Source organism: Phocoena sinus, chromosome 8, assembly GCF_008692025.1.
Source record: "Phocoena sinus isolate mPhoSin1 chromosome 8, mPhoSin1.pri, whole genome shotgun sequence".
Taxonomy (NCBI): Eukaryota; Metazoa; Chordata; class Mammalia; order Artiodactyla; family Phocoenidae; genus Phocoena; species Phocoena sinus.
Genome location: NC_045770.1, coordinates 101299753 through 101323755, shown reverse-complemented (window position 1 = coordinate 101323755; position 24003 = coordinate 101299753). Strand labels below are relative to the sequence as shown.

The following is a 24003-nucleotide window of genomic DNA, read 5'->3' as shown; positions in this document are numbered from 1 at the left end:
CCCTCTGGCCCCGCCCCCACGAGCATTTAGAGTACGCTCTCGGCCAATGGGACAGACGCCAGGCTTCAGTGTGGCCCGGCCAATCAGGAAGCCGGAAGGGGCGGGCGCTAAGATACGTGGCTCAACGCGCGCCGGGGGAGGGGAAGCTCCGGGTCAAGGAGCGAACCCGGCACAAGATGGCGGCGGTAGCGGCAGTGGCGGCGCGTAGGAGGCGGTGAGGAGCCCGGATCCCGGGGACGCGCCCGGGACGCCCCCAGACCCCCAAATCCCGTATCTCTCCTTCCTGTATGTTCTCCTGAGACTCCGCCACCCCCAGCCTCGTGAGGACTCTTTGTCTCTCTGGAGGCGGCCTCAGGTGCCCCCAGCCTTCTCGCCGCGTCGGGGGGCCCTTGTTTCTGGGGCTCTCTGCTCCGGCCGGTGGCTCTAGAAGGCCGCAGCCTTGTGTTCTTCTTGGCCTTGGCCGCTCTCAGCCGCCGCCCTACCGTGGCGGCTTGCGGCGGTTAACGCTGCCGCCTCTTTCCTGCAATGCGCGGGACCATCGGGGCAGAGGAAGAGATGCGGCCCGGCCTCCGGGAATGCAGCCTGCTGCCCTGCGGCTCCTCAGCCGCGCTGGAAGCACCGCGGCCGGCAGTCTTGCTTCCACTGCCCTTCTCGCCCTCCCCTCGAGAGCCCCGGACCCTGCCCTGCCCTTGTCTTCACGTGGACACCAGCCCTGGCTTGTTTGGTGTCCACGGTCGTTGGGCACGGCTGGGGCAGGATCCCGTAAGTTCACAGTCGACCTGGATGACGTTGCTCAAACACAACAGTGGTTTGTTCTGCATTTATATTACTGAAAAGACGGTTCGAAACAATCATCGGCGCCCCAGAGTGTTTCCCAGGACCTAACGGATGTGTCGGGGTGGGAGAGGCACGTACTGTCGGCAGCGGTGAAAAAAGCGTGGATCGTAAATTTGACTCCAGAAGCCTGTGACCTGAAACAATAAATGAGTGCACCTTTCCTTGCGACTCATTCCTGACCTTGGCTTGTGACCACCTCTTGCCCAGGGGCGTTCAAGGCATTCCTGAGTTCTTAGGGCCTTCCAACAGGTTACATCTGAAAAATCTTTCAGAAATCCTATCCCCATTGGCGTCTCTCCAAACCCATTTTATAGATTGTGCAAGTAGGACTCCAGAGAGTATTTAATTCACTGTACTTCTGATTACTGCTGCTTTGGGCCGGTGGACACGGGGTCAGTTGCTCAGGGTGTCCGCTGCAGTCACTCCTCAGGACCTGGGCCACATGCCTTGCTTTTGAGTGTTCTGGTAGCATTTCTTCTGCTTGTTTTGCTACTATTTGTTCCTGCTTGACCTATTAAACCACAAAGCCTGGTGTTTTCTTCATCTTTCTGTGTGGCCTGGCTTGCCTTGCACATTCTTCTGGAACTGGAGGGCTTACTGTGTTCTGTGATCTCCTTTCTAGTGATTTTCTTTACCTTTAGCTTTCAAGCAGATACTGAGGATATGCTGGATACAATGTGTTTGTAGGCCCTACTCTTTGGTTACCCTATTAGCAGGTAGCAAAGTTTTAATGCTGAGGAGAAATGCGTGTTTTTGTTTGTTCTCCCTTATTTGGAACCCTTTCTCAGAGTGTGCTCCTAATCAGCCACTGGGAGAGCATGTTTAAACTGCAGATTCCCTAGGACCCGGGAATCTTCATCGAGTAAGCACTGCACGTAACTCTTAACAGACGCTAAAGTGTGAGAATCCCTATTTAGGATTTACTCAGAATGGATGAATATATCCTTAACAAACTAACTTGTTCAGATAAGCCTGTTAGTCCCTTGTCTGTCATTTTTTTTTTACATCTTTATTAGGGTATAATTGCTTTACAATGGTGTGTTAGTTTCTGCTTTATAATATAACAAAGTGAATCAGTTATACATATGATCCCATATCTCTTCCCTCTTGGGTCTCCCAAAAATATGGAACGCTTCATGAATTTGCGTGTCATCCTCGCGCAGGGGCCATGCTAATCTTCTCTGTATCGTTCCAATTTTAGTATATGTGCTGCCGAAGCGAGCACGCTTGTCTGTCATTTGATAGCATGTTGGGGAAGTGACAAATTTGTGCTAACCTTGGTGATGGTCCTCAATGAGGCAGGCCCTGCTGGTGGTTAGTGCCATGTGCTGTGCATAATGAAGTGCCTGGGCCCTGGAGTTAGGCAGAGCTGAGTTCACCAGTGTCACCTCATACTGGCTGTTAAATCTCGGATGAATTATTGAACTTTTTTTTGCAGTACGCAGGCCTCTCACTGCTGTGGCCTCTCCCGTCGCGGAGCACAGGCTCCGGATGCACAGGCTCAGCGGCCATGGCTCACGGGCCCAGCCGCTCCGCGGCATGTGGGATCTTCCCAGACCGGGGCACGAGCCCGTATCCCCTGCATCGGCAGGCGGACTCTCAACCACTGCGCCACCAGGGAAGCCCCAAATTATTGAACCTTTTATGCCTCAGTGCTCCCATCTCGGAAAAATCCCAATCCTATATTCACCAAGAAAACAGTGAAAGAAAGGGAAAAGAGTTATTAGTGTGTATAAAGAATTGGTTCTGAACACTGGTTGCCTATTAGAATTGTTTAGGGGAGTTTAAAATCTGATGCCCAGGTCCCACTTCAGGCCAATTAGATTGAAATCTCAGGGTGAGACCTGGGCATAGACACTACTGAAAACTGCAGGGAGAGTTAAAAACTAGTATAGGGCTTCCCTGGTGGCGCAGTGGTTGGGAGTCCGCCTGCCGATGCAGGGGACACGGGTTCGTGCCCTGGTCCGGGAAGATCGCACATGCCACGGAGCGGCTGGGCCCGTGAGCCATGGCCGCTGAGCCTGTGCTCCGCAACGGGAGAGGTCACAGCAGTGAGAGGCCCGCGTACCGCAAAAAAAAGAAAAACAAAAAAAACTAGTATAAGGCAGTTAGCCAGGCCCCCGGCTGCCTGTTAGGACTCAACACAGGTTAGCTGTTGTTATTCTTTTCAAGCTTACATGGTGACAGTGGTGACTTATGTCAAAGATATAGCAGTGGAGATCAGAGGAACAGGATGCCTAGAGTGTTAGGGACGTTAGGACCCGAGGAACCTGTGACCAGCAGGCTAGCTGAGGGTACATCTTGAACTTTTTCACTGTAGGTCCCCCCAGTGTCTTTCCAGTGAAAAGGCATGGCTTACTTTGTTTCTCTGTTCCACACATAAGGTACCACCACTTCCCCTGGGACTGGCTGTTACGGTTCCTTTCCTCTGAGAGGCTGATGTAACCTGAGTCAATACCAGGCCTCTGAAGGCCAAGGATCCTTTGTCTACTTCCTCTGCCTTTTGAAGGAAAGGTGTGCGTGAGCCAGCTCCTCAGGCCTGACACTTAACCCCTGTCCACTCTGCCTTGTTTTCTGTTCAATGGGACTCTATCTTTCTCCCCTTTTAGGGTTGTGGTGGGAAGAGGCCTTTACCTCAGAAGGTGGGGCCCTTTCTGACCCTGTGCTGATCGTGCCCTCTTTGTCCTTTTCCCCCCTAGGTCTTGGACTGGTTTGGTACTGGCTTGTTTAGGCGTCTGCCTGGGAATTACCCTGGCTGTGGATAGAAGCAACTTTAAGACCTGCGAAGAGAGTTCCTTCTGCAAGTATGATATTTCTGGGAGACTAGAACGGAAAGTAGGGTAATGTGGGAGGTGTCTGTGGCAGATGAGGTAGCCTGGGGCACTGCAGCTGATAGAAGGACTTAGGGGCCTTGGGGAACCCTTCCCCGTTCTCAGTCATTTCACATTGGCAGGAGGCAACGAAGCATACGGCCAGGCCATTCTCCATACCGAGCCTTGCTGGACTCTCTGCAGCTTGGTCCTGATGCCCTCACGGTCCATCTGATCAACGAAGTCACTAAGGTCAGGGGAGAAAAGGAAGAGTCTGGTGGGGGTGGAGAAATGGCTAAAGGGTAATTTGGGAAGGGGAATCCTATAGCCAACATTCTGTGCCATCTAACCTTAGGACTTGTACCTTGTGAGGAATTCAGATTTCAGATCCCTTAGGCAAAGGGCTAGAAGGAGGAGACCCCCTCGGGAGAGAAATGGGTTCAGAGGGCATTTCCTGGTATAGCCCATTCCTTTCTCCAGACCCAGACCTCTGCCTCCACAGGTGTTGCTTGTGCTAGAGCTCCAGGGGCTTCGAAGGAACATGACTCGGATCAGAATTGATGAACTAGAGCCCCGGCGGCCCCGATACCGTGTGCCAGACGTGTTGGTGGCTGATCCCCCCACAGCTGGGTAAATTTTTCCTGAGAAACATATCCATCTCCATGGCCCTTTTCCCCTTCCTAATGAACCTTTATTTGGCAGCTGACTTTCTCTTCCACATTGGGATAATAGCTGAATAGCACCCGGCCACTCTCCTCAGCCTTCCCTCATCTGTTCCTCTGTTTCACTTGTTTTCTCAACTGATTGTTTGATTGGCCGAGCTGCTTGGCTTGTGGGATCTTCGTTCCCCAACCAGGGATTGAACCTGCACTCTGTGCAGTGAAAGCACAGGGTCTTAATCACTGGACTGCCAGGGAATTCCCTCACTTGTTTTCTCTTTCACCCTTCATCTTCATTCAGTCAGCAAAGAAATACTGCTTCCTCTTCTGTGCCAGGCCTGGCCTAGGTACTGGAGATACAAGAGGGAGTCAGCAAGGCCATGGAGCTCGCCTTCCAGGAATACAGTGTCTCTGGTTGGTTCCTCCCTTCCCTTCCCTTCCTGTCCTGTCCCCCTGTCTTGTCTCGTCTGTTCTTTTCTTCTCTTTCTTTTTTTTCTCTTTTCTCTCTCTTTTCTTTCTCCCCTTCCTTCCTCCCTTCCTTCCCTCTTTCCCTCCTTCCCTTCCTCCCTCCTCAATTTCTCCTCAGATATTCAGGATAGGATTATTCAAATACTCGGGTCATGACACATCGTCGTCGTTATTCCGCGCATGGCTCTCTGTTAAGTATTTAACTTAGAAAATAACATGATAAACCCTTCACCTAACCCAAACATATACATCTCACTGTCCTGTACCCCTGACTCCTTCGGAGATGATTGTTATTTTGAAGTTTATTATTCCCTTGTTTTTTTGTTCTCACAGTTATATCGTGGGTACGTATATACATATACACACTTTCGTACATTTGCCTAAGCAGTAAATTATGTGATTTTGTTTTTGAGTTTTATAGGGAAAGTATCTTAGTGAATGTGGTCTTTTGGGATTTCCTTTTTTCACTTAACTGGATTTAACTTTGTTGCGTGTAGCTCCAGAAACTCATTTTTACTGCTGTATAATAATATGTTATATGAATATATCCCGATTTACTTCTCCATTTCTGTGTTGATGGGCATTTGGGTTGTTTCCAGTGTTGGCGTGAACATTCTTGTCCATGTCTCTTGTCTCCCTGTGCAGGAGTTTCTCTTTGGTGTATAGCTAAGAGAAGAACTGCAGAGTTGTAGAATATGGAAATCATCAACTTTACAAGATAAAGCCAAAGTGGCTTACCAATTTACACTTCCACCAGCAATATATAAGAGGCTTATTGAACTGCATCTTCTCCAGCCCTTGGAACTATTGGACTTTATTTTTGTCAGTGCAATGGCTGTAGGATGATACCATGTGGTGGTCTTGGCTTGCTTGTCTTTCCCAGTTTATTACTGATATTGAGCATGTCTTCATATATTTATCTGTCATTCTGGTTTACTGTTCTGTGAAATGGAAGTTCACTGCTCTGCTCATTTTCCTTTTATGTTGTCATCACTGATTTGTGGAAATTCATTAGTCTTGATACCAATTCTTTATTACTTACATGTATTGCAGCTATCTTTTCCCAGATTGTAGCTTATCTTTTTACTTTTCTAAAGGTGCCTTGAAAAAAAAAGATTTTTAAATTTTATTTTTTAAAAAATTTTATGTATTTATTTTTGGCTGCATTGGGTCTTTTGTTGCTGCGTGCAGGCTACTCTTCGTTGCAGTGCGCGTGCTTCTCTTTGCGGAGCACAGGCTCTAGGTGTGCAGGCTCAGTAGTTGTGGCTCGAGGGCTTAGTTGCTCCGCGGCCTGTGGGATCTTCCCAGACCAAGGATCGAACCCGTGTCCCCTGCACTATCAGGCAGATTCTTAACCACTGCGCCACCAGGGAAGTCCCAACGATTTTTAAATTTTAGAGTAGTTTTAGATTTATAGGAAAGTTTCAAGAATATTATGAGAGTTCCTGTATACCCTGTACTCCTGTTTTCCCCTGTTAACATTATTGTGATATATTTGTCATACATAATGAATTGATATCATTATTGTTAACTAAAGTTCATATTTTTTTTTCTTTTTTCATTCCTTTTTTTAAAGTGTTTTTATTGTTTATTTTTTTGCGGTATGCGGGCCTCTCACTGTGTGACCTCTCCCGTTGCGGAGCACAGGCTCCGGATGCGCAGGCTCAGCGGCCATGGCTCACGGGCCTAGCCACTCCGCGGCATGTGGGATTTTCCTGGACTGGGGCACGAACCCACGTCCCCTGCATCAGCAGGCGGACTCTCAATCACCGCGCCACCAGGGAAGCCCTATTTTTAAAAAATATTATTTATTTATTTGTTTTGGCTGTGTTGGGTCTTCATTGCTGCTTGCGGGCTTTCTCTAGTTGCGGCGAGCGGGGGCTGCTCTTCATTGTGGTGCACGGGCTTCTCATTGCAGTGGCTCCTCTTGTTGCGGAGCACGGGCTCTAGGTGCATGGGCTTCAGTAGTTGTGGTGCACGGGCTTAGCTGCTCCGCGGCATGTGAGATGTTCCCGGACCGGGGATCAAACCTGTGTCCCCTGCACTGGCAGGCGGATTCTTAACCACTGCACCACCATTTCATTTATTTTTAATTGAAGTGTAGTTGATGTACAGTATTACATAAGTTATGGGTGTACAATATAGTGATTCACAGTTTTTAAAGGTCGTACTCCATTAATAGCTATTATAAAATATCGGCTACACTGCTTGTGTTGTATGATATATCCTTGTAGCTTAAAGTCCATATTTTTTTCAGATTTCCTTAGTTTTTTTGTTATTTATTTATTTACTTATGGCTGCATTGGGTCTTCGTTGCTGCGTGCGGGCTTTCTCTAGTTGCGGCGAGCGGGCTTCTCGCTGCAGTGGCTTCTTCTGTTGCGGAGCATGGGCTTTAGGCGCGTGGGCTTCAGTAGTGGTGGTGCACGGGCTTATTTGCCTCGCAGCATGTGGGATCTTCCCGGACCAGGGATTGAATCCGAGTCCCCTGCATTGGCAGGTGGATTCTTAACCACCACGCCACCAGGGAAGTCCCAGATTTCCTTAGTTTTTACCTAATGTCCTTCTTCTGCTTCACGATCCCATCCAGGATACTGTTTTATATTTAGTTGTCATGTCTCCTGAGGCTCCTCTAGACTGGGACAGTTCCTCAGACTTTTCTTGTTTTTGATTACCCTAACGTATCTTTCAATAAATAGAAATTCTGAATTTTGTTGTCAGGTAGATAAGTCTCTTACCTTTTGGTGTTAGTGTTTTCTAAGTTGTGTTTAAAGAATCCTTATCTACCTCAGGGTCAGAAAATATTTTTTTGTATTTACTTCTAAAGGTTTTACTCTAAAATTTTAAGTCATAATCTGTCTGGAGTTGATATTTGTATCTGGTATGAGGTAGGAGTGTGATACCATTTCTTTTCTATACAGAAAATGTGTTTTTCCACTCTGTTATTGAATAGTCCTCCAGACCTCACTGAACTGCCATGCCATCTGTTACATTTCAACATTCTAAGATGCTTGGGTCTGTTTCCAGGCTCTTTATTTGATTCCTTTGGTCAACTTAACTGTCCCTGTACTGTTACCACACTGCCTGTATAGCTCTTAGCAGGTCCCCCGTCTTCTAAGTGTCATGACTGCTCCTGGCACTTTGCACTTCCTTATATCCCTTTTGATCTTTTTCCCAGGCTTTCTGTCTCTGGCCGGGATGCCAACAGCGTGGAGCTAACCATGGCTGAGGGGCCCTATAAAATCATCTTGACGGCACGGCCATTCCGCCTCGACCTACTGGAGGACCGCAGCCTTCTGCTCAGTGTCAATGCCCGAGGACTCTTAAATTTTGAGCACCAGAGGGCTCCCAGGGTCTCGTGAGTACGGGGATCAGGAGTGAAGGGGACCTAGTGTGAAGGAACCTAGGGGTGTCGTAGGGTCTGGCACTGGGTCCCTGGGAGGAGACAGGGTGGTAGTAGAGCCAGGTCGGGGCTGGGGGCTGGGAGAAGCTGACCATCAGGGAGGGTAGGAAGCAGACCTGGGTTGAAGTTTTCTCCATTTCCTGTACAGACCAGGAGGCAGTCACTTTTGTCCATGAGCTGTACCCTGGGCACCTCCTCCCTCAGAGGCCTGCCTGGGTCTGCCTTTCCCTCTTCCCCCTCTCACACCATCACACTTCCCAGATTTATTTTCTTCCTTTTTTTTGTTTTGTTTTGTTTTGTTTTTTGTTTTTAATTTCTTCCCCCACCCCATCTCTGGAAGTTTGTCGACTGAAACTCACTTTTATGTTTCTGTTTTTGTGTTGGTTTTGTGCCTCCTTTTCCCCTTTCCTACCCATCTCCTCCTGCCCCAGTTTCTCAGATAAAGTTAGTCTCACGCTCGGTAGCATTTGGAGTAAGATCAAGAACCTTTTCTCTAGGTAAATCCATGACCACTGGTACTGTATCTGTTCCTCTGCCCTTACCCGCCCTTCACTCTGGCCCCCAGGGAAGGTGCCCCAGACCCTTCCATACCCTGTCCTTCACTCACCTCTTTTTCCCCAGCTATATGGTCTCTGGTTCCCGTTCCCCATTCCCCTGGCTAGGAGCCCCCTGGGAGAAGGAAGATGAAATGTTGGATATCCTTGAGGAATGTAGGGAGCTTCTTGCTTTGCCAGGGGGTGGAGAGATGCTGCCTGTTGCTGGGGTTCCTGCCTCTCAGCTGGCTTGCACTGAAGCTCTGGGCAGAGCTGCTTGCCAGCTGCCCTTGAAAGCATCCTTTGGCAGAATCTCTCGTTTGAGTCCCTGTGTAGAGGCTTGACCATGGTTATGACTCACTTGCCTTTGCAAAACCCTGTGTCACGCCAAGAGGCTGAGGCCCAGTGAGGGAAGTTGGGGCCAGAGTCTCTTGGTAGAGGCAGCAGGGCTAGGACTGGCATTCCGAACCCAGGCCCTTGAACCTGCCTGCCTGTCTCTTCTGGAACGCTGCCAGAGGCTGGTGGTTTGGGCCTGTGTTTGGAAGGCACCCCTTGGTGGCATTTCCTTCTCATTTCCCTTTCTCATTTCTCTCCCTGTCCTTTGCACACTTATCTGCTCACTGGGGGCCCCTTTCCAAGCTTTAACGTTCAGTCCCTCCTCCAGCGCCTTCGTTCCTTTGGACCCTTGGCTCTCTATTCCCTCACCCCTCCTTCCACTAGCCCCTCGTCCCTGCCCCCTCTGGATTGGAGCAGACAGCTCTCCTACCTTCCAGGCAAGGATCAAAAGACCCAGCTGAGGGCGATGGGGCCCAGCCCGAGGAAACACCTGGGGATGGTGACAAGGCAAGTTGGTGGGGGTGGGTGGTTGGAGCACAGGGCTGGCTGGGAGGTTGGAGGGGAAAGGCCCACAAGAAATTTGAGCTTAGTCTTGCCATCACGGATGGGATTTAGAAAATGGGCAAGGGAAGAGAGAGGACCTGGTGTGTGATTGAGTAGTGGTCTGCTTTCTCCTTCCAGCCAGACGAGACCCAGGGGAAGGCAGAGCACGATGAGCCAGGAGCCTGGGAAGAGACATTTAAAACTCACACTGACAGCAAGCCCTATGGTGAGGGGCTGGGGGAGCCTTGGGCAGGAGGACAGGGAGTCCTTGCCAAGCAGAAGCTCTGGAGCTCATCTTTTGCTTCTCTTCCAGGCCCCACGTCTGTGAGTTTGGACTTCTCTCTGCCAGGCATGGAGCATGTGTATGGGATCCCCGAGCATGCTGACAACCTGAGGCTGAAAGTCACTGAGTGAGTCCTACAGTGACATCAGGATATGGGGGGAGGGAAGGGGGCAGAGGTCAGGGCTGTGGGAGATGTGCACACAGATTAGACACTCCAGACGAGCGTGGCTCACTTCCTGTGCCAGAGAACCTGGGGCCATCAGAAAATTCTGCTTTGAGAAAGGGCAGAGGGGCCAGTTTTTATCCCTCATCTGTGTCTGTGGGGCTGGGGCTGTGCGTGCCGTGGCCCGGGGCCAGTCTGTCTGTCTGCCTGCCTGCAGGGGTGGGGAGCCATATCGCCTCTACAATTTGGACGTGTTCCAGTATGAGCTGTACAACCGCATGGCCCTATATGGGTCTGTGCCCGTGCTCCTAGCACACAACCCTCATCGGGACCTGGGCATCTTCTGGCTCAACGCCGCGGAGACCTGGGTTGACATATCCTCCAACACTGCAGGCAAGGTGAGAGCACAGGCATGGGGAGCAATAAGGGAGGGAATCGTCAGGCCTTGAGACAAATGGGTTTGTTAGGGGCATTTGCTTTGAAGAGGCTGGTAGAGTGGCCTATTTGGATACCTGTTTGGGGACTGGATGAGAGACAGGCCCTGGGCCTTCTGAGCAGCATATGAGTTCCCCAGACACTCCCAGAAGACACAGACTCGTGGGGAAGGTATTTCCTTTTCTGCATTTATTAATACATTTGTTATTGAGTATGCGTTAGGAGCTTCAGACCCTTTTCTAGGTGCTGGGGATATATTGCTCACTGAGTTAGGAAAGGAGGAAGACAGATTAAACAGGTAACAGAGGGAAGATGAGTTCAGTGGTGGTAAGTTCTAAGAAAGAAATGCAGTGGTCATGTGATGGGGATGGGCGGTGCTGCTTATGATGGGGCCCAGGGAAGCCTCACTGAGGAGGTGACGTTTAATCTCAACCCGAAGTGACTCAAGGAGCCAGCTGTGTGAGGACTCTGAGGAAAACACTGCTGCTTTGTCTTTGGGTTGGGAAGCAAGAGGGTGGTGTCAGACCTCTCTGTGGTCCCCTCTGCAGACCCTGTTTGGGAAGATGCTGGACTACCTGCAGGGCTCTGGGGAGACCCCACAGACAGATGTTCGCTGGATATCGGAGAGTGGCATCATTGATGTCTTCCTGCTACTTGGGCCGTCTGTCTTTGATGTCTTCCGGCAGTACGCTAGTCTCACAGGTACGCAGTGTCCCTACTCTGTCAGCCTGCGGCCTCCCTTTCTGGTCCTTGGTTTCTTGAGGGATGACTGCATTTTCAGAAATCCTGTGCCTTGGCCTATTCTCTAGCCCTGTGCCCTTTCATCTCTCTCAATTTCTGGGCATCCCCATTGGCCCCAGGTTGAGCCTGACCCTGTTGTGACACCCATCCCTCACTGAACCTGCAGGGACCCAGGTTTTGCCCCCGCTCTTCTCCCTCGGCTACCACCAGAGCCGCTGGAACTATCGGGATGAGGCTGACGTTCTGGAAGTCGATCAGGGCTTCGATGATCACAACCTGCCTTGCGATGTCATCTGGCTGGACATTGAGCACGCTGATGGCAAGCGGTATTTCACCTGGGACCCCAGCCGTTTCCCCCAGCCCCTCACCATGCTTGAGCATTTGGCCTCCAAGAGGCGGAAGGTAAGAGGGCTGCAGCCATGGTTGGTTTTCTCAGGCATGATAGCCCTGGAGAACTCTCACTACCCATGTTCCGTGCCCCCAGCTGGTGGCCATCGTGGACCCCCACATCAAGGTGGACTCTGGCTACCGCGTACATGAAGAGTTGCAGAACCTGGGTCTGTACGTTAAAACCCGGGATGGCTCTGACTACGAAGGCTGGTGCTGGCCAGGTAGGTGGGCCTGGAATTGAAGGAGGCTATTGGGAGGCCAGGGAGCTAGCGTGGAGGCTATTTTGCCCCTCAGGGGTTGAAAGCCATCCTTGATTTCTTCTAGGCGCAGCCGGTTACCCTGATTTCACCAATCCCAAGATGAGGGCCTGGTGGGCTAACATGTTTCGCTTTGACAATTATGAGGTATGGCAGCCCCTCCCCGACCTGCCTCTGTCTTTCCCACTCTACCTCTTGGAATCAGTCATTCTCTGCCTGCTATCCTTGCTATGGTTGGTTGCTCATAAGATACCGGGGCCTTGATGATCCTGGGGGGGCCCTGAGAAATGCATCTTTCTGGATTCCTAGGAGCTCTCTGCTCAGACACTGTTTTGTCGTCTTCCTCCCCTCTGTCGTCTGTCCCCATTTTCTGCCTTGTGTTCTCAGGGCTCATCTCCCAACCTCTATGTCTGGAATGACATGAATGAACCGTCCGTGTTCAATGGTCCTGAGGTCACCATGCTCAAGGATGCCCAGCATTATGGGGGCTGGGAGCACCGAGACGTGCATAACATCTATGGCCTCTACGTGGTAAGGGACTGAGAGAGGAGAGACCAAGGACCGAGAACTTGCACCGATGACAGCTGGCTTTTGCTCCTCACTACCCTTCTTTCCTGTTCCCACGCAGCACATGGCGACTGCTGACGGGCTGGTGCTGCGCTCCGGGGGCATAGAACGCCCCTTTGTCCTGAGCAGGGCTTTCTTTGCTGGCTCCCAGCGCTTTGGTAAGATTTGGAGAATAAAGCTGTGGCAGAGGGACCTGTGCCTGGTTCTTGGAGAAGTCTGTCCATCCTCTGAGAGTTATGTACTTCCTTCCAGCTGTTCACTAAAAGCGAGGCAGGGAGTGGGAGGGCCAGTCCGTGTTGAAGTGCTCCTGTGAACTCCGCCATCTTCAGCAGAACTCTGGGGGCCCCAGAGGAGATGTGGCAGGTTAGAGAGGTCAGCTATATAAAAGGCTGAGCCCCTTCGCTGTTTGCAAGTTCCCTCCCTCTTTTCTTCCTCAGGAGCTGTGTGGACAGGTGACAATGCTGCCGAATGGGACCATTTGAAGATCTCTATTCCTATGTGTCTCAGCTTGGGGCTGGTGGGACTTTCCTTCTGTGGAGGTGAGAGGGGGAGGAACTTGGAGCCTTGCTTTGGCGGGAGAGGGGCAAGGTAGAGGGCATAAAACCTAGGCCTGAGCAGAGCACTGACAGTCCACGGTGGGGCCTTGGGGGGCTCCTTAGGTAGCAGCCCTCCTTCACCCTCTTTTCCAACTGGTTTCCTCCCTCCCCTCTCTAGCGGATGTGGGCGGCTTCTTCAAAAATCCAGAGCCAGAGCTGCTTGTGCGCTGGTACCAGATGGGTGCCTACCAGCCATTCTTCCGGGCACATGCCCACTTGGACACTGGTCGGCGAGAGCCGTGGTTGTTACCGTCTCAGTACCATGACATAATCCGAGACGCCTTGGGTCAGCGATATTCCCTACTGCCCTTCTGGTACACCCTCTTCTATCAGGCCCATCGTGAAGGGATTCCTATCATGAGGTGAGGCATTCAATTGGGTCTGTGTAGAATGGACTGAGATGGCTGGGAGACTGGGTTCCATCTCTGGGCCTCTTTCTTCATTCACCAGGGCCTTGTAAAGGAGGGAAATCTGACTGCAAGGTCAAGAGTAAGAAGAGACCAGTGGGGAGATGAAGAGCAGTAAACGTTACTGAGTGCTTATGACACGCTAGGCATTTCTCATCACTATCCCCAGAGCCAGAAACAAGTCAGACAAGTGTCGTACCCTTGTGGAACTTACATTCTTGGGAGGAAGACAGAGAGACATGTAAACAAATATGGAAATAGGAAAACTGCCAAAACTGACAAGGTTTTTGAAAAAAATAGAACAGGGTAACGGAGTTTAGTTCCACAAACAGGCCACGTAGGGCTTCCCTGGTGGCGCAGTGGTTGAGAGTCCGCCTGCCGATGCAGGGGACACGGGTTCGTGCCCCGGTCCGGGAGGATCCCACATGCCATGGAGCGGCTGGGCCCGTGAGCCATGGCCGCTGAGCCTGCGCATCCGGAGCCTGTGCTCCTCAACGGGAGAGGCCACAGTAGTGAGAGGCCTGCGTACCGCAAAAAAAAAAAAAAACAGGCCACGTAAAGATGAGCCCTGACTGATGAGTAAGACAGGCTTTTGTGACGCAGAGGAAGAATGTTCCAAGCAGGGGAGACTGCAAGTGCAAAAATTATGAAATGGAAATGAGTTTGTTGTGTTCCAGGAGTAGGAACAAACCAGTATGTCTCAGGGGTAAAGAACCAGAGGGAGAGGTAGATGAGGTGGAGTGGAAAATTCAACCTGAACTGGAGGGCTTTTCAGGCCAGGATAATGAAGTGGCCGCTGGGAGGTAGCTATGCAGAGCAGTTTCCAGAGGGAGCAGGGTGGGAGGAGGCAGGGAGACGGGTTAGGAAGTTAAATGTCTAGACCAAGGTTAGAGTGCATAGCTGAGTCCTTAAGCCTGCTGGGCTGTCTGGCTGCCAGCTCGTGGGTCTTTCCCCTGTGCTCTTCTTTTTGCCAGTGCCTGGGGTAGCATCTTTGACTTCTGCCAAACAGCAAGTGTATTCCTTTCTTGTCCTGCTTCCTTCCTAGGCCCCTGTGGGTGCAGTATCCTCAGGATGTGACCACCTTCAGTATAGATGATCAGTTCCTGCTTGGTGAGAAACAAGGGGGACAGTTAGTGGTGGGTTGGGACAGGGCTGAGAAGAAGCAAGCACTGTGATAGATACGTCTGTGGATGTGCAGGGAGGGGGGAGTGAACGAGGCCAGGGGTGCAAGGGGGGGTGGGTGCTCTAGGGCTCCCTCTTTGGGAACTGATCTCCCCAGTTCAGAGTTGATTCTGCTGTGTCTTAGGGGATGCATTGCTGGTTCACCCTGTATCAGACTCTGAGGCTCGTGGCGTGCAGGTCTATCTTCCTGGCCAAGGGGAGGTGAGTTAAGGAAGGGTGTGGTGGGGAAAGGTGGTGGAGGTCAGAGAGGGTGAATAGAGTGGGGGGTCCTCTGTGCAGTGAGTGACCAAGTATATCTTCTGCACCCACAGGTGTGGTATGACGTTCATAGCTACCAGAAGCATCATGGTCCCCAGACCCTGTATCTGCCTGTAACTCTAAGCAGTGTGAGTATGCCTGGCCCAGCTGCCAGCTCCATCTGCCTGTAGGTTTCCAGAAGGGGAGAGAGTGTATACTTTGGAGTCCGGTTCCTAAGGGGACACAGATATACACGAGCAAAAGATATTGCAGGGCGCAGGGTTGGACAACAGGGCTACTTCATCCCAGCACTGCTCTTGCCCTAGATCCCTGTGTTCCAGCGTGGAGGGACAATTGTGCCCCGATGGATGCGAGTGCGGCGTTCTTCAGACTGCATGAAGGATGACCCCATCACTCTTTTCGTTGCACTCAGCCTCCAGGTCAGCGCATAAGCAGGGAGCCTCCTCAACCATCTGCCTACCTTCCTAGGATTCAGTCCCCTGGGGATGAACCCCTCACTCCCTCTTGGGCTCAGGCTCTCGCCTACCCCACTTCCTGCTCAGGGTACGGCCCAAGGAGAGCTCTTTCTAGATGATGGGCACACGTTCAACTATCAGACTCGCCATGAGTTCCTGCTGCGTCGATTCTCATTCTCTGGCAACACCCTTGTCTCCAGGTAAGGAGGTACCCTTTCTTCCTCGGCAGCCTCTGGGATGCTTACAGCTCACTGTGCTCTTACATCATGGCCTTGCTCTGCTCTCCTCCTTTCTGCTCGGACAGTTTTTTTTCTGATGGGTATCCATTTTTGCTTCCTCCAGCTCAGCAGACCCCAAAGGCCACTTTGAGACACCAATTTGGATTGAGCGGGTGGTGATAATAGGGGCTGGAAAGCCAGCAACCGTGGTACTCCAGACAAAAGGTGAGTGATCTGGCCCCCAGGTGGGGAAAGAGGAGAAGCAGGGCAGGGTTGGGGACCCCCTGCGTATAGGAAAGTTGTTGCTGTTGACCCTGGCACTCTTTCTCCTTCCTCCACCAGGATCTCCTGAAAGCCGCCTGTCCTTCCAGCATGACCCTGAGACCTCTGTGTTGATTCTGCGCAAGCCTGGCGTCAGCGTGGTGTCCGAATGGAGCATTCACCTGCGATAACCCACGGGATGTTGGGGTGGGGTGTGATGGTCTTGATAGTTACTCTTCCTTCTGCCCTGGAGTTTGACCTTCCCCAGACTTCACCTTTCTTATCTCAAGATCTACATTCTGCCAACATCTGGGCAGGATGAGAGGGCTTTCCCTGGGCTCTGAATTCATTTTGTGATCTCCTGACCTCTCCCACCCCGTTGACACCACATCTCCCTTCATCCCCAAATATTCTGTTGCTCTGACTGGAGCACATTCACCTGTGAAGACCTGGGGACCACAGGGCCCTTGCTTTCCCTTCTCTTTTCTTTCTTTTGGGGGCCCTGAATCTCCTCCATACCCTCTCCATTCATGTCTCTTGTGTGTTGATGCCATTTCTTGGGAGAAGATGAGGGCAGTGAGCTTTAGGGCTCCTTTTCTCCTTCCCCTTCCCTCCCCACCAAACTGTTCTCCCTCCTTTTATTTCTTCCTCCTGGCTCTTCTCTATTAGGCCTCTCCGTTTTATGCCCCATTGATGCACAGGGTCCACCCCTTACCCTGATAAGGGATGAATGGATCAAAGGAGTGAGGTTGCTGGAAAACATCCTCTTCCCTGGCATCCCAGCCTTTCCTCTCCCTGCTTCTATCTAGAGCAGCTGCGGTTCTGACAGGGGCAGTTCTACCTCCCCTGTCCCTTGGGGGAAAGAAGTTTCCACTCCGTAAGAGGGGATGAGCGAGACTTCTTTTGCCTCCTAAAATTTTGTCCCCTTGAGGGGCATTCCAGATGGAGAAATCAGTTGTGGTTTCATCGAATCATGGTCACCTGTATTTATTGCTGGGGGAAGGCTGAGGGTGGGGGAGATGATCATGTGCGCTCAGGGTTGGCCCAGGGCCCTGGGTGGGGGTGGGGGAGGACTAACTGGGGACGATGGGGAATGTTTGTGGGAATTTTTTTTACTTCCTTTTGGCCCCCAGCTGTGACAGGTTTTGATAAAAGGAGAAACAATAAAGAGAGAAACCATAAATAACTGTTGGCGTCTGGATTCCAGTTCTGGCCTGAACCACAGACCCCTAAAAGCCCGAGGACCTGACATTTTCATTTAGCTTCAGCATAAGCCTCATTGGTTGAGCAAAATGAGTGAGTGCAAGCCTCCTTCAGCTTGCTAGATGCCAATTTTTTTTTTAATTAATTTATTTTTGGCTGCATTGGGTCCTCGTTGCTGCACGCGGGCTTTCTCTAGTTGCGGCGAGTGGGGGCTACTCTTCGTTGCGGTGCGCGGGCTTCTCATTGTGGTGGCTTCTCCTTGTTGCGGAGCATGGTCTCTAGGCGCATGGACTTCAGTAGTTGTGGTACGTGGGCTCTGTAGTTGTGGGTCGCAGGCTCTAGAGCGCTGGCTCAGTAGTTGCGCACGGGCTTAGTTGCTCCGTGGCACGTGGGATCTTCCTGCACCAGGGCTGGAACCCATGTCCGCTGCATTGGCAGGCGGATTCTTTTTTTTTTTTTGTGGTACACAGGCCTGTCACTGTTGTGGCCTCTCCCGTTGTGGAGCACAGGCTCCAGACGCGCAGGCTCAGCGGCCATGGCTCACGGGCCCAGCCACCCCGCGGCACGTGAGATCTTCCTGGACCGGGGCACGAACCCGTCCCCTGCATCAGCAGGCGGACTCTCAACCACTGAACCACCAGGGAAGCCCCTGGCAGGGCGATTCTTAACCACTGTGTCACAGGGAAGTCCCTGATGCCAGTATTTTCATAGAGGAGCCCAGCAAGGTCATCAGATTTTAGTAGGCCTAGTTAATAGTGGTGACCAGAGCTAATGGGGTCCCTCTTGAATAGAAATAGCTATATGTCAGATGTTCTCATACTAAAGTCTGCTTCTCTTTAGCTAGCAGCATTTTTAAAAATTTCCCATTGTTTTAGTGACAGGAAATAGTTTCCTCCGTTTTGTAGACTGACCACAAGTCTTAGAGATTATTTTAACAAGAAACTAGGTTGGTTTGTTTGGAAAAATTACTGCTCAGGATGGTTTATGCCTGTGAGGAGTTAGGGGATGTGTTTCTGGAATTCCTCAGCTCAAGAAATATTTCCAGGGGCTTCCTGGGTGGTGCAGTGGTTAAGAATCCGCCTGCCAATGCAGGGGATATGGGTTCGAGCCCTGGTCCGGGAAGATCCCACATGCCGCAGAGCAACTAAGCCCGTGAGCCACAACTACTGAGCCTGCACTCTAGAGCCTGTGAGCCACAACTACTGAGCCCACATGCCACAACTACTGAAGCCCGCGTGCCTAGAGCCCATGCTCCACAATGAGAGAAGCCACTGCAATGAGAAGCCCACGCGCTGCAATGAAGAGTAGCCCCCGCTGGCCGCAAGTAGAGAAAGCCTACGAGCAGCAACGAAGACCCAGTGCAGCCAAAAGTAAACAAATAAATAAATTTATTTTAAAAAGAGAAATTTCCAGTTAATTCCGTGGGAGATAGCTCATTGCCTTGACATTTTACCCCCACCCCTTCTGTCACCTGTTTCAGTGTGGGTCAGAGGAGACAGTACAGCTCCTGGAGTCAGGTATCTAGAAGGGACATAGAAAATTGTACGATGGGAATTACATGATTTGGCGCAATTTTAGTTACTTATCTGTAAAATGGGGACAATACCTGTCTCTCACACAAAAGTGGACCAAGATACTGTGACAACCCTGAAGAAGAGCAGTTTGCTCCTGAACTACTGCCAGATGTGCTGGAAAAACACTATGGATATAAACTCCATCCCAGAAAGGGACCTGATTCCAAGTCATACTAGAAGTTCAAAAAAAAAAATTCCAAGAAATATTAGAATATGAGAGGTTGATTAATTAATGAAATATCAAAAATACCCCTTTACTATTTTTGGGTTTAATTTATTAGATTACTATGTATTTTTTGCATTTTTGCCAAGAGTATCTTGTTAAATATCAAAATTCTGCAACATCAATTTTTAGTGATAATATCCTAAATTGTATTAAAATTATAATCAAAGGATTATAGTGAGGATTGTATGAGACACCCAGGGCACAGGCTTGGCACGTGATAGGCCCTAGATTTCACTCATTCATGTGTAACAAGTATGTATTGAGGTACTGTTAACTACCTGCAGTGACTGATGTTTGAATGAATGACTATAAGGAGAAAATCTGCGCAGAGGGACTAGAGATCAAGGGGAGGGTCCCAAAGCCACTCCGAAGTACCCTACCTGGCTTTTGACCGCCGGCCGCGCGCGCTTGATACGCCGGATATGACGTCACCCACTACCGTGGTTCCCAGAACTAGGCGATGGGAGCGGAAATTAACCCGGAGGGAGGGAGTGTGCAGACTGACCGGAAGTGGGCCGCGACGTTTACTGCCAGCTCCAGCTCCTGGGAGCAGGTCGAGAGGAGGGTGAGGAGGGCGGGTCAAGGGGCGGGGCCGCTTCAGGGGCGGGGCTTGCAGGCTGGCGGGCTGGGGGCGGGGAACTTCGTGCCTGCAGGACCCCGCCTGCCCAGGCGCCGGCGGTGGCGCGGCCATGAAGCTGAAGCTGAAGAACGTGTTCCTCGCCTACTTCCTGGTGTCGATCGCCGGCCTCCTCTACGCGCTGGTGCAGCTCGGTGAGCGGGGCGGGGCGGGGGCGCGGCGGGTCGGCCCTCGGGCACCCGTCGCCGAGCGTCCCGCCCTGGGGATGAACCCCCGCGCAGACCCCATTCATCCGGCTCGGCCCTTCTACAGCCCTCTGCGGCCGCCGGGCGCACTCCCCTCTCTAGAACGCACCGCGGCTGCCCGCCGCACCTCGGGTGAAATCAGACTCCTTCCCAGAGCCTGCAAGGCCCCGCATGATCCTGCCTTGGTCTGCCTCTCTAACCCCATTTCCTAACCCTCTCGCTCGCTCTGCTCCGGCCACACTGGCTTCATGACAGTTTCTTGAAAACCCCACACTCATTGCTTCCAAGCACTTAACCTGTCCCCGCTGCCTGTGGTGCTCTTCTCCCAGCTCTTTCCCAGCTCCCTCTCTCATCCTTCAGGTTTCAGCTCACATGTCACCGCCTCACAGGCCTTCCTTGACCACCTTAGCTAAAGTACCTCTTCTCAATCTGGATTCTCTTTAAGTCTCTATCCTATTTGTTTACTTCATGGCCCTTACCACGGTTTCTAATAATTTTATTAATTTGTTTCTTTGCTTAGTGTCCAGTTCCTCCACTAAACTGAAACCTCCATGAGGGCAGGGACCATGTCTGTTTGGTTTCCTAAGCTGCATCCCGGGCACCTAAGGCAGTGCCTCCCAGGAGGAGCATTCAATAAATACTTATCCAATGATGGAATCAATGAATTTAATGAGTCTTTGGTCACACAGCCAGTGGAACAGATTGAACCCTGCCTCTTATGCAGGGATTTAGAGACTGGGCCACTACATGATCCTCAGGTATTTGAAAGACTGTCCTGTTTTAGGAGATCAACTTGTTGAAAGGATGGAGGCAGGTAATCAGCTCAATAGCCAAATGAAAACTGTAATGGATGGAATTGGTAAAGTCGGAGAGGGGCTGCTAATTGAGGCAGTGAGCGCCCCACCACCCAAGGCATAGAAAAGCTGTTAGAAAAGTTGTAAAGAGAGCCCTGCACTGGCTAGTTGAACAGAAGGTTATGGCCCTTTGGGATGCTGAACATACTGTGGTTCTCTGCCCCCATCCCTGCTTCCTGGGACCAGGCCAGCCATGTGACTGCCTCTCTCCCCTGCGGGCAGCAGCAGAGCAGCTTCGGCAGAAGGATCTGAGGATTTCCCAGCTGCAAGCCGATCTCCGTCGTCCACCCCCTGCCCCCGCCCAGCCCCCTGAACCTGAGGCTCTGCCTACTATCTATGTTGTTACCCCCACCTATGCCAGGTATGGGCTGTGATGCACCCAACATCTGCATGGACCAAGAGGCTGGGGTCGATGACGAGTTTCGGGAGGCGCTGGGCCAGGGGATGTTGCTCAAGCTAAGGCATGCCAGATGACAGGCTAAATGAACCACATCATTACTCAAAGATTTGTGGGAAAATGTTTTTCTATTAAAATAGACAGGGATGTGCTGTGAAGTAGAATACAATATTCCTGAGAAGTTTTAAGATAGAACAATAAAGTTGCAAAGAAATTCTGAACTTGCCAGTGAGTTCACTCTCTCTCCTTAGGGAGCCTTTGGTGAGAAAGTTTGGGAAGCCCTTGACTAAATCGAAGCAGAAAAGGACTTGGCCCTGCAGTCATAGTCTAGACCCCCGAGCGAGGGGGTCTAGAAATAGTTACACCGGCTATTATTTGCAGTGTGTTTACTCTCTGCCCCGCACTGTGCTAAGTGCATTCCTTTTTTTTTTTTTTTTAAATAAAACGTAGCGTTATTGGTGACACAAACCAACCGGGAAATGTGGTTTTGAATCTGTAGCCAAAAGGGCTTGCTGACATCTGCCTGGAATCAGATGGCTGACCCACCTACGCCAGGGCATCTCTAGACCCTCTCCACCTCCCTCCACACACCATCAAGCCTGGGGCGGGCAGGCCCATCTGAAGGGTAAAGAAGCCTGCAAGAGACTGGGCCCCTACCTTCCCAGTTTCTTGTCTAAACTCGGATAAATCTTCGTCCCCTGAAGAGGAATGAGCCAAAGGGCTCCTCTAAACTCTTCTACCTGGAAATCCAAGCATAGGCGGCAAAGAACATGGTCCTACTGGTATTCTAAAAAGTCATGATCTTATTTAATCTTTAAAACAACATTGTTGTAAAGTACTGTTATTTTAAAGTTATTTAAAGGAAACTGAGCCTTGGGGAGATGGAGCCATTTCCCCAGATATCTCACCTAATAAGTTACAAAACTGGCGTTCAAACCCAGATCTGATTTCAAAGACTGTGCCCTTAATTTATAGTCAGAGCCCTGGGGTTGAGGTGAGTGACAGACATGGACATTAAGAACAGGGCAGGTGAATCAATTCCCTGGCGGTCCAGTGGTTAGGACTCAGCCCTTCCACTGCAGTGGGCATGGGTTCCATCCCTGGTCAGGGAACTAAGATCCTGCAAGCTGAGTGGCTGGGTCAAAAAACAAAACAAGACAAAGAAAAGAACAGGGCATTTGGGTGCTGGTCGGGGAAGGGTCACGGTGTGGGGGGGGAGTGGGGGGTGGGCGGTGCTAGGAGTGGCCCAGGAGAAGCCATATGTACCCTCTGGAGTGGGCAAACAGTGCCTACCCCTTTCCCTCCTGCATCTTTCCCCCTGCAGGCTGGTGCAGAAGGCGGAGCTGGTGCGGCTGTCCCAGACCCTAAGCCTGGTGCCCCGGCTGCACTGGCTGCTGGTAGAGGATGCTGAGGGCCCCACCCCGTTGGTCTCGGGGCTGCTGGCTGCCTCTGGCCTCCTCTTCACACACCTGGCGGTCCTCACTCCCAAGGCCCAGCGACTCCGGGAGGGCGAGCCAGGCTGGGTTCGGCCCCGAGGTGTTGAGCAACGGAACAGGGCCCTGGACTGGCTCCGGAGCAGAGGGGGTGCTGTGGCGGGAGAGAAGGATCCACCCCCACCAGGCACCCGGGGAGTCGTGTACTTTGCTGACGATGACAACACCTACAGCCGGGAACTCTTTGAGGAGGTGAGCACTGAGATGGGGCTGGGGAAACAGGCCAGGTGGGGCCCGCTTCATCTATTTCCCTAGGTGAGGAGTGGGGAGCGGTGGGGCAGAGTGACTCAAGTGGTCCTTCCCGCTGCTCCCGTTCCTCTGGGCCACCTCCTGTCTGTTTCTTCTTTCCTGACTTCTGTTAGATGCGCTGGACCCGTGGAGTCTCAGTGTGGCCAGTGGGGCTGGTGGGTGGCCTGCGATTCGAGGGCCCTCGCGTACAGGACGGCCGGGTTGTGGGCTTCCACACGGCATGGGAGCCCAATAGGCCCTTCCCAGTGGATATGGCGGGATTTGCCGTCTCCCTGCCCCTGCTGTTGGCGAAACCCAATGCCCGGTTTGATGCTACTGCTCCTCGGGGCCACCTGGAGAGCAGCCTCCTGAGCCACCTTGTAGATCCCAAGGACCTGGAGCCGCGGGCTGCCAACTGCACTCGGGTAAGGGGATGGAGGTGGGCACAGAAATCTGACTGTGGGATGGACGGGTGATGGGAGAAGTGGAATGAGGCCCTGGGGAGTAGGATCAAGGATGGGTGTTTGAACCAGGAGAGACCCTCCAGGGCTCAGATTCAACCTTGCTTGCTCTCCTGAAGGGGAAGCTGGGAGGCAGGGAAGGAAAGTGGTCTTCCTGCCACTCTGTCTCCTGGCACCCGTGTGACACAGAGAGGGTAAGGGATTAAGCCCCATTTTTAGAGGCACTAAAGCCTCCCCCCACCCACCCTTCATACTTGGCAGCCAACCCAGTGTGTGTCGAGGGGGTTGGAGAATCCGTTCTACACTGCGTGCCCCAGAGGCTTGGCTGTGGCTGGGCCCGGCCCTAACTGAAAGCTCTCGGGACAGGTTCTGGTGTGGCATACGCGGACAGAGAAGCCCAAGACGAAGCAGGAGGAGCAGCTGCAGCGGCAGGGCCGAGGCTCAGACCCAGCTGTCGAGGTGTGATGGCGGCCCTCCACTGCCCACCACCTCATCAGACACAGATCTGTGGGACTGGATCCCTGGCCTGCCCAGGATGTGGTTTTCCAGGTCCTGAGCCCTCAGAGCCAGGGGCGGCCCTTCTGCCCCTTCAACCCCAGGGCATGGCCCAGCTGCTTCTCCCCTCCCCCAGCTTGCCTTGTGGCACTGACCACAGGCTAGGGACAAGCGGCCCTTGTGTTGAGCCAGATGGGCCCCGTCTGGGGCGGAGCAGAAAACAGAGAGTCTCCGGCGGGCGGTCGGCTGAGTGACTGGGTAACTTATTGGGGCTGGGCATGCACTGGGGGGCTGGAGGAGCTGGGCTGGACCCTCCCCAGCTGAGCATGCTGACCACCGCCCCCCCGCCCCAACCTCCAGAATAAAAACTCTCAACCTGGAGGGGCTTCTGTTTTCCTTCACTTCCCATGTCTGGTTCTTGCATTTGATCCTTACCAGGTCAAAACCCTGG

General features: G+C 52.0%; 2 protein-coding genes and 1 non-coding gene across 9 annotated transcripts; 2 read left to right on the top strand and 1 right to left on the bottom strand.

The window, feature by feature from the left end:
- The first annotated feature begins 102 nt into the window (after positions 1–102).
- On the top strand, positions 103–16986 carry GANAB (glucosidase II alpha subunit). 6 transcript variants are annotated; one of them, XM_032640368.1, is made up of 25 exons: positions 103–214; positions 3537–3641; positions 3791–3899; positions 4150–4277; positions 7950–8129; positions 8606–8671; positions 9481–9558; positions 9729–9812; positions 9900–9996; positions 10250–10430; positions 11016–11169; positions 11375–11610; positions 11693–11819; positions 11923–12002; positions 12243–12386; positions 12484–12580; positions 12860–12961; positions 13137–13380; positions 14471–14535; positions 14732–14808; positions 14919–14993; positions 15171–15284; positions 15408–15520; positions 15663–15763; positions 15881–16982. In XM_032640368.1, exons 7-25 carry the CDS (start codon positions 9510–9512, stop codon positions 15988–15990), a joined length of 2250 nt encoding a protein of 749 aa, XP_032496259.1. In that variant the 5' UTR covers positions 103–214; positions 3537–3641; positions 3791–3899; positions 4150–4277; positions 7950–8129; positions 8606–8671; positions 9481–9509; the 3' UTR covers positions 15991–16982. The 6 variants fall into 6 exon arrangements, with proteins under 6 accessions (XP_032496259.1, XP_032496258.1, XP_032496260.1 ...); XM_032640369.1 differs by lacking the exon at positions 8606–8671 and adding an exon at positions 3222–3351 and having other exon boundaries at positions 164–214; XM_032640363.1 differs by having other exon boundaries at positions 174–214; positions 9481–9550; positions 9725–9812; positions 15881–16986.
- On the bottom strand, positions 1956–2062 carry LOC116758901. Its single transcript, XR_004351285.1, has one exon. It is a non-coding gene; the product is annotated as a U6 spliceosomal RNA (small nuclear RNA).
- A 2430-nt stretch (positions 16987–19416) lies between the features above and the next one.
- On the top strand, positions 19417–23953 carry B3GAT3 (beta-1,3-glucuronyltransferase 3). 2 transcript variants are annotated; one of them, XM_032640803.1, is made up of 5 exons: positions 19417–19573; positions 20665–20839; positions 22200–22560; positions 22731–23021; positions 23424–23953. In XM_032640803.1, exons 1-5 carry the CDS (start codon positions 19492–19494, stop codon positions 23520–23522), a joined length of 1008 nt encoding a protein of 335 aa, XP_032496694.1. In that variant the 5' UTR covers positions 19417–19491; the 3' UTR covers positions 23523–23953. The 2 variants fall into 2 exon arrangements, with proteins under 2 accessions (XP_032496694.1, XP_032496695.1); XM_032640804.1 differs by having other exon boundaries at positions 19418–19573; positions 20701–20839.
- Positions 23954–24003: the final 50 nt, after the last annotated feature.

Coding starts and splice junctions, on each gene's coding strand:
- GANAB (XM_032640363.1), top strand. CDS start 177: ATGGCGGCGGTAGCGGCAGTGGCGGCGCGTAGGAGGCG. Junction 8,130..8,605: donor CAGAGGGCTCCCAGGGTCTC/GTGAGTACGGGG, acceptor CTCCTGCCCCAG/TTTCTCAGATAAAGTTAGTC. Junction 15,285..15,407: donor TCGTTGCACTCAGCCTCCAG/GTCAGCGCATAA, acceptor CTTCCTGCTCAG/GGTACGGCCCAAGGAGAGCT.
- B3GAT3 (XM_032640803.1), top strand. CDS start 19,492: ATGAAGCTGAAGCTGAAGAACGTGTTCCTCGCCTACTTCCTGGTGTCG. Junction 19,574..20,664: donor CTACGCGCTGGTGCAGCTCG/GTGAGCGGGGCG, acceptor TCCTGGGACCAG/GCCAGCCATGTGACTGCCTC. Junction 20,840..22,199: donor GTTACCCCCACCTATGCCAG/GTATGGGCTGTG, acceptor TTCCCCCTGCAG/GCTGGTGCAGAAGGCGGAGC.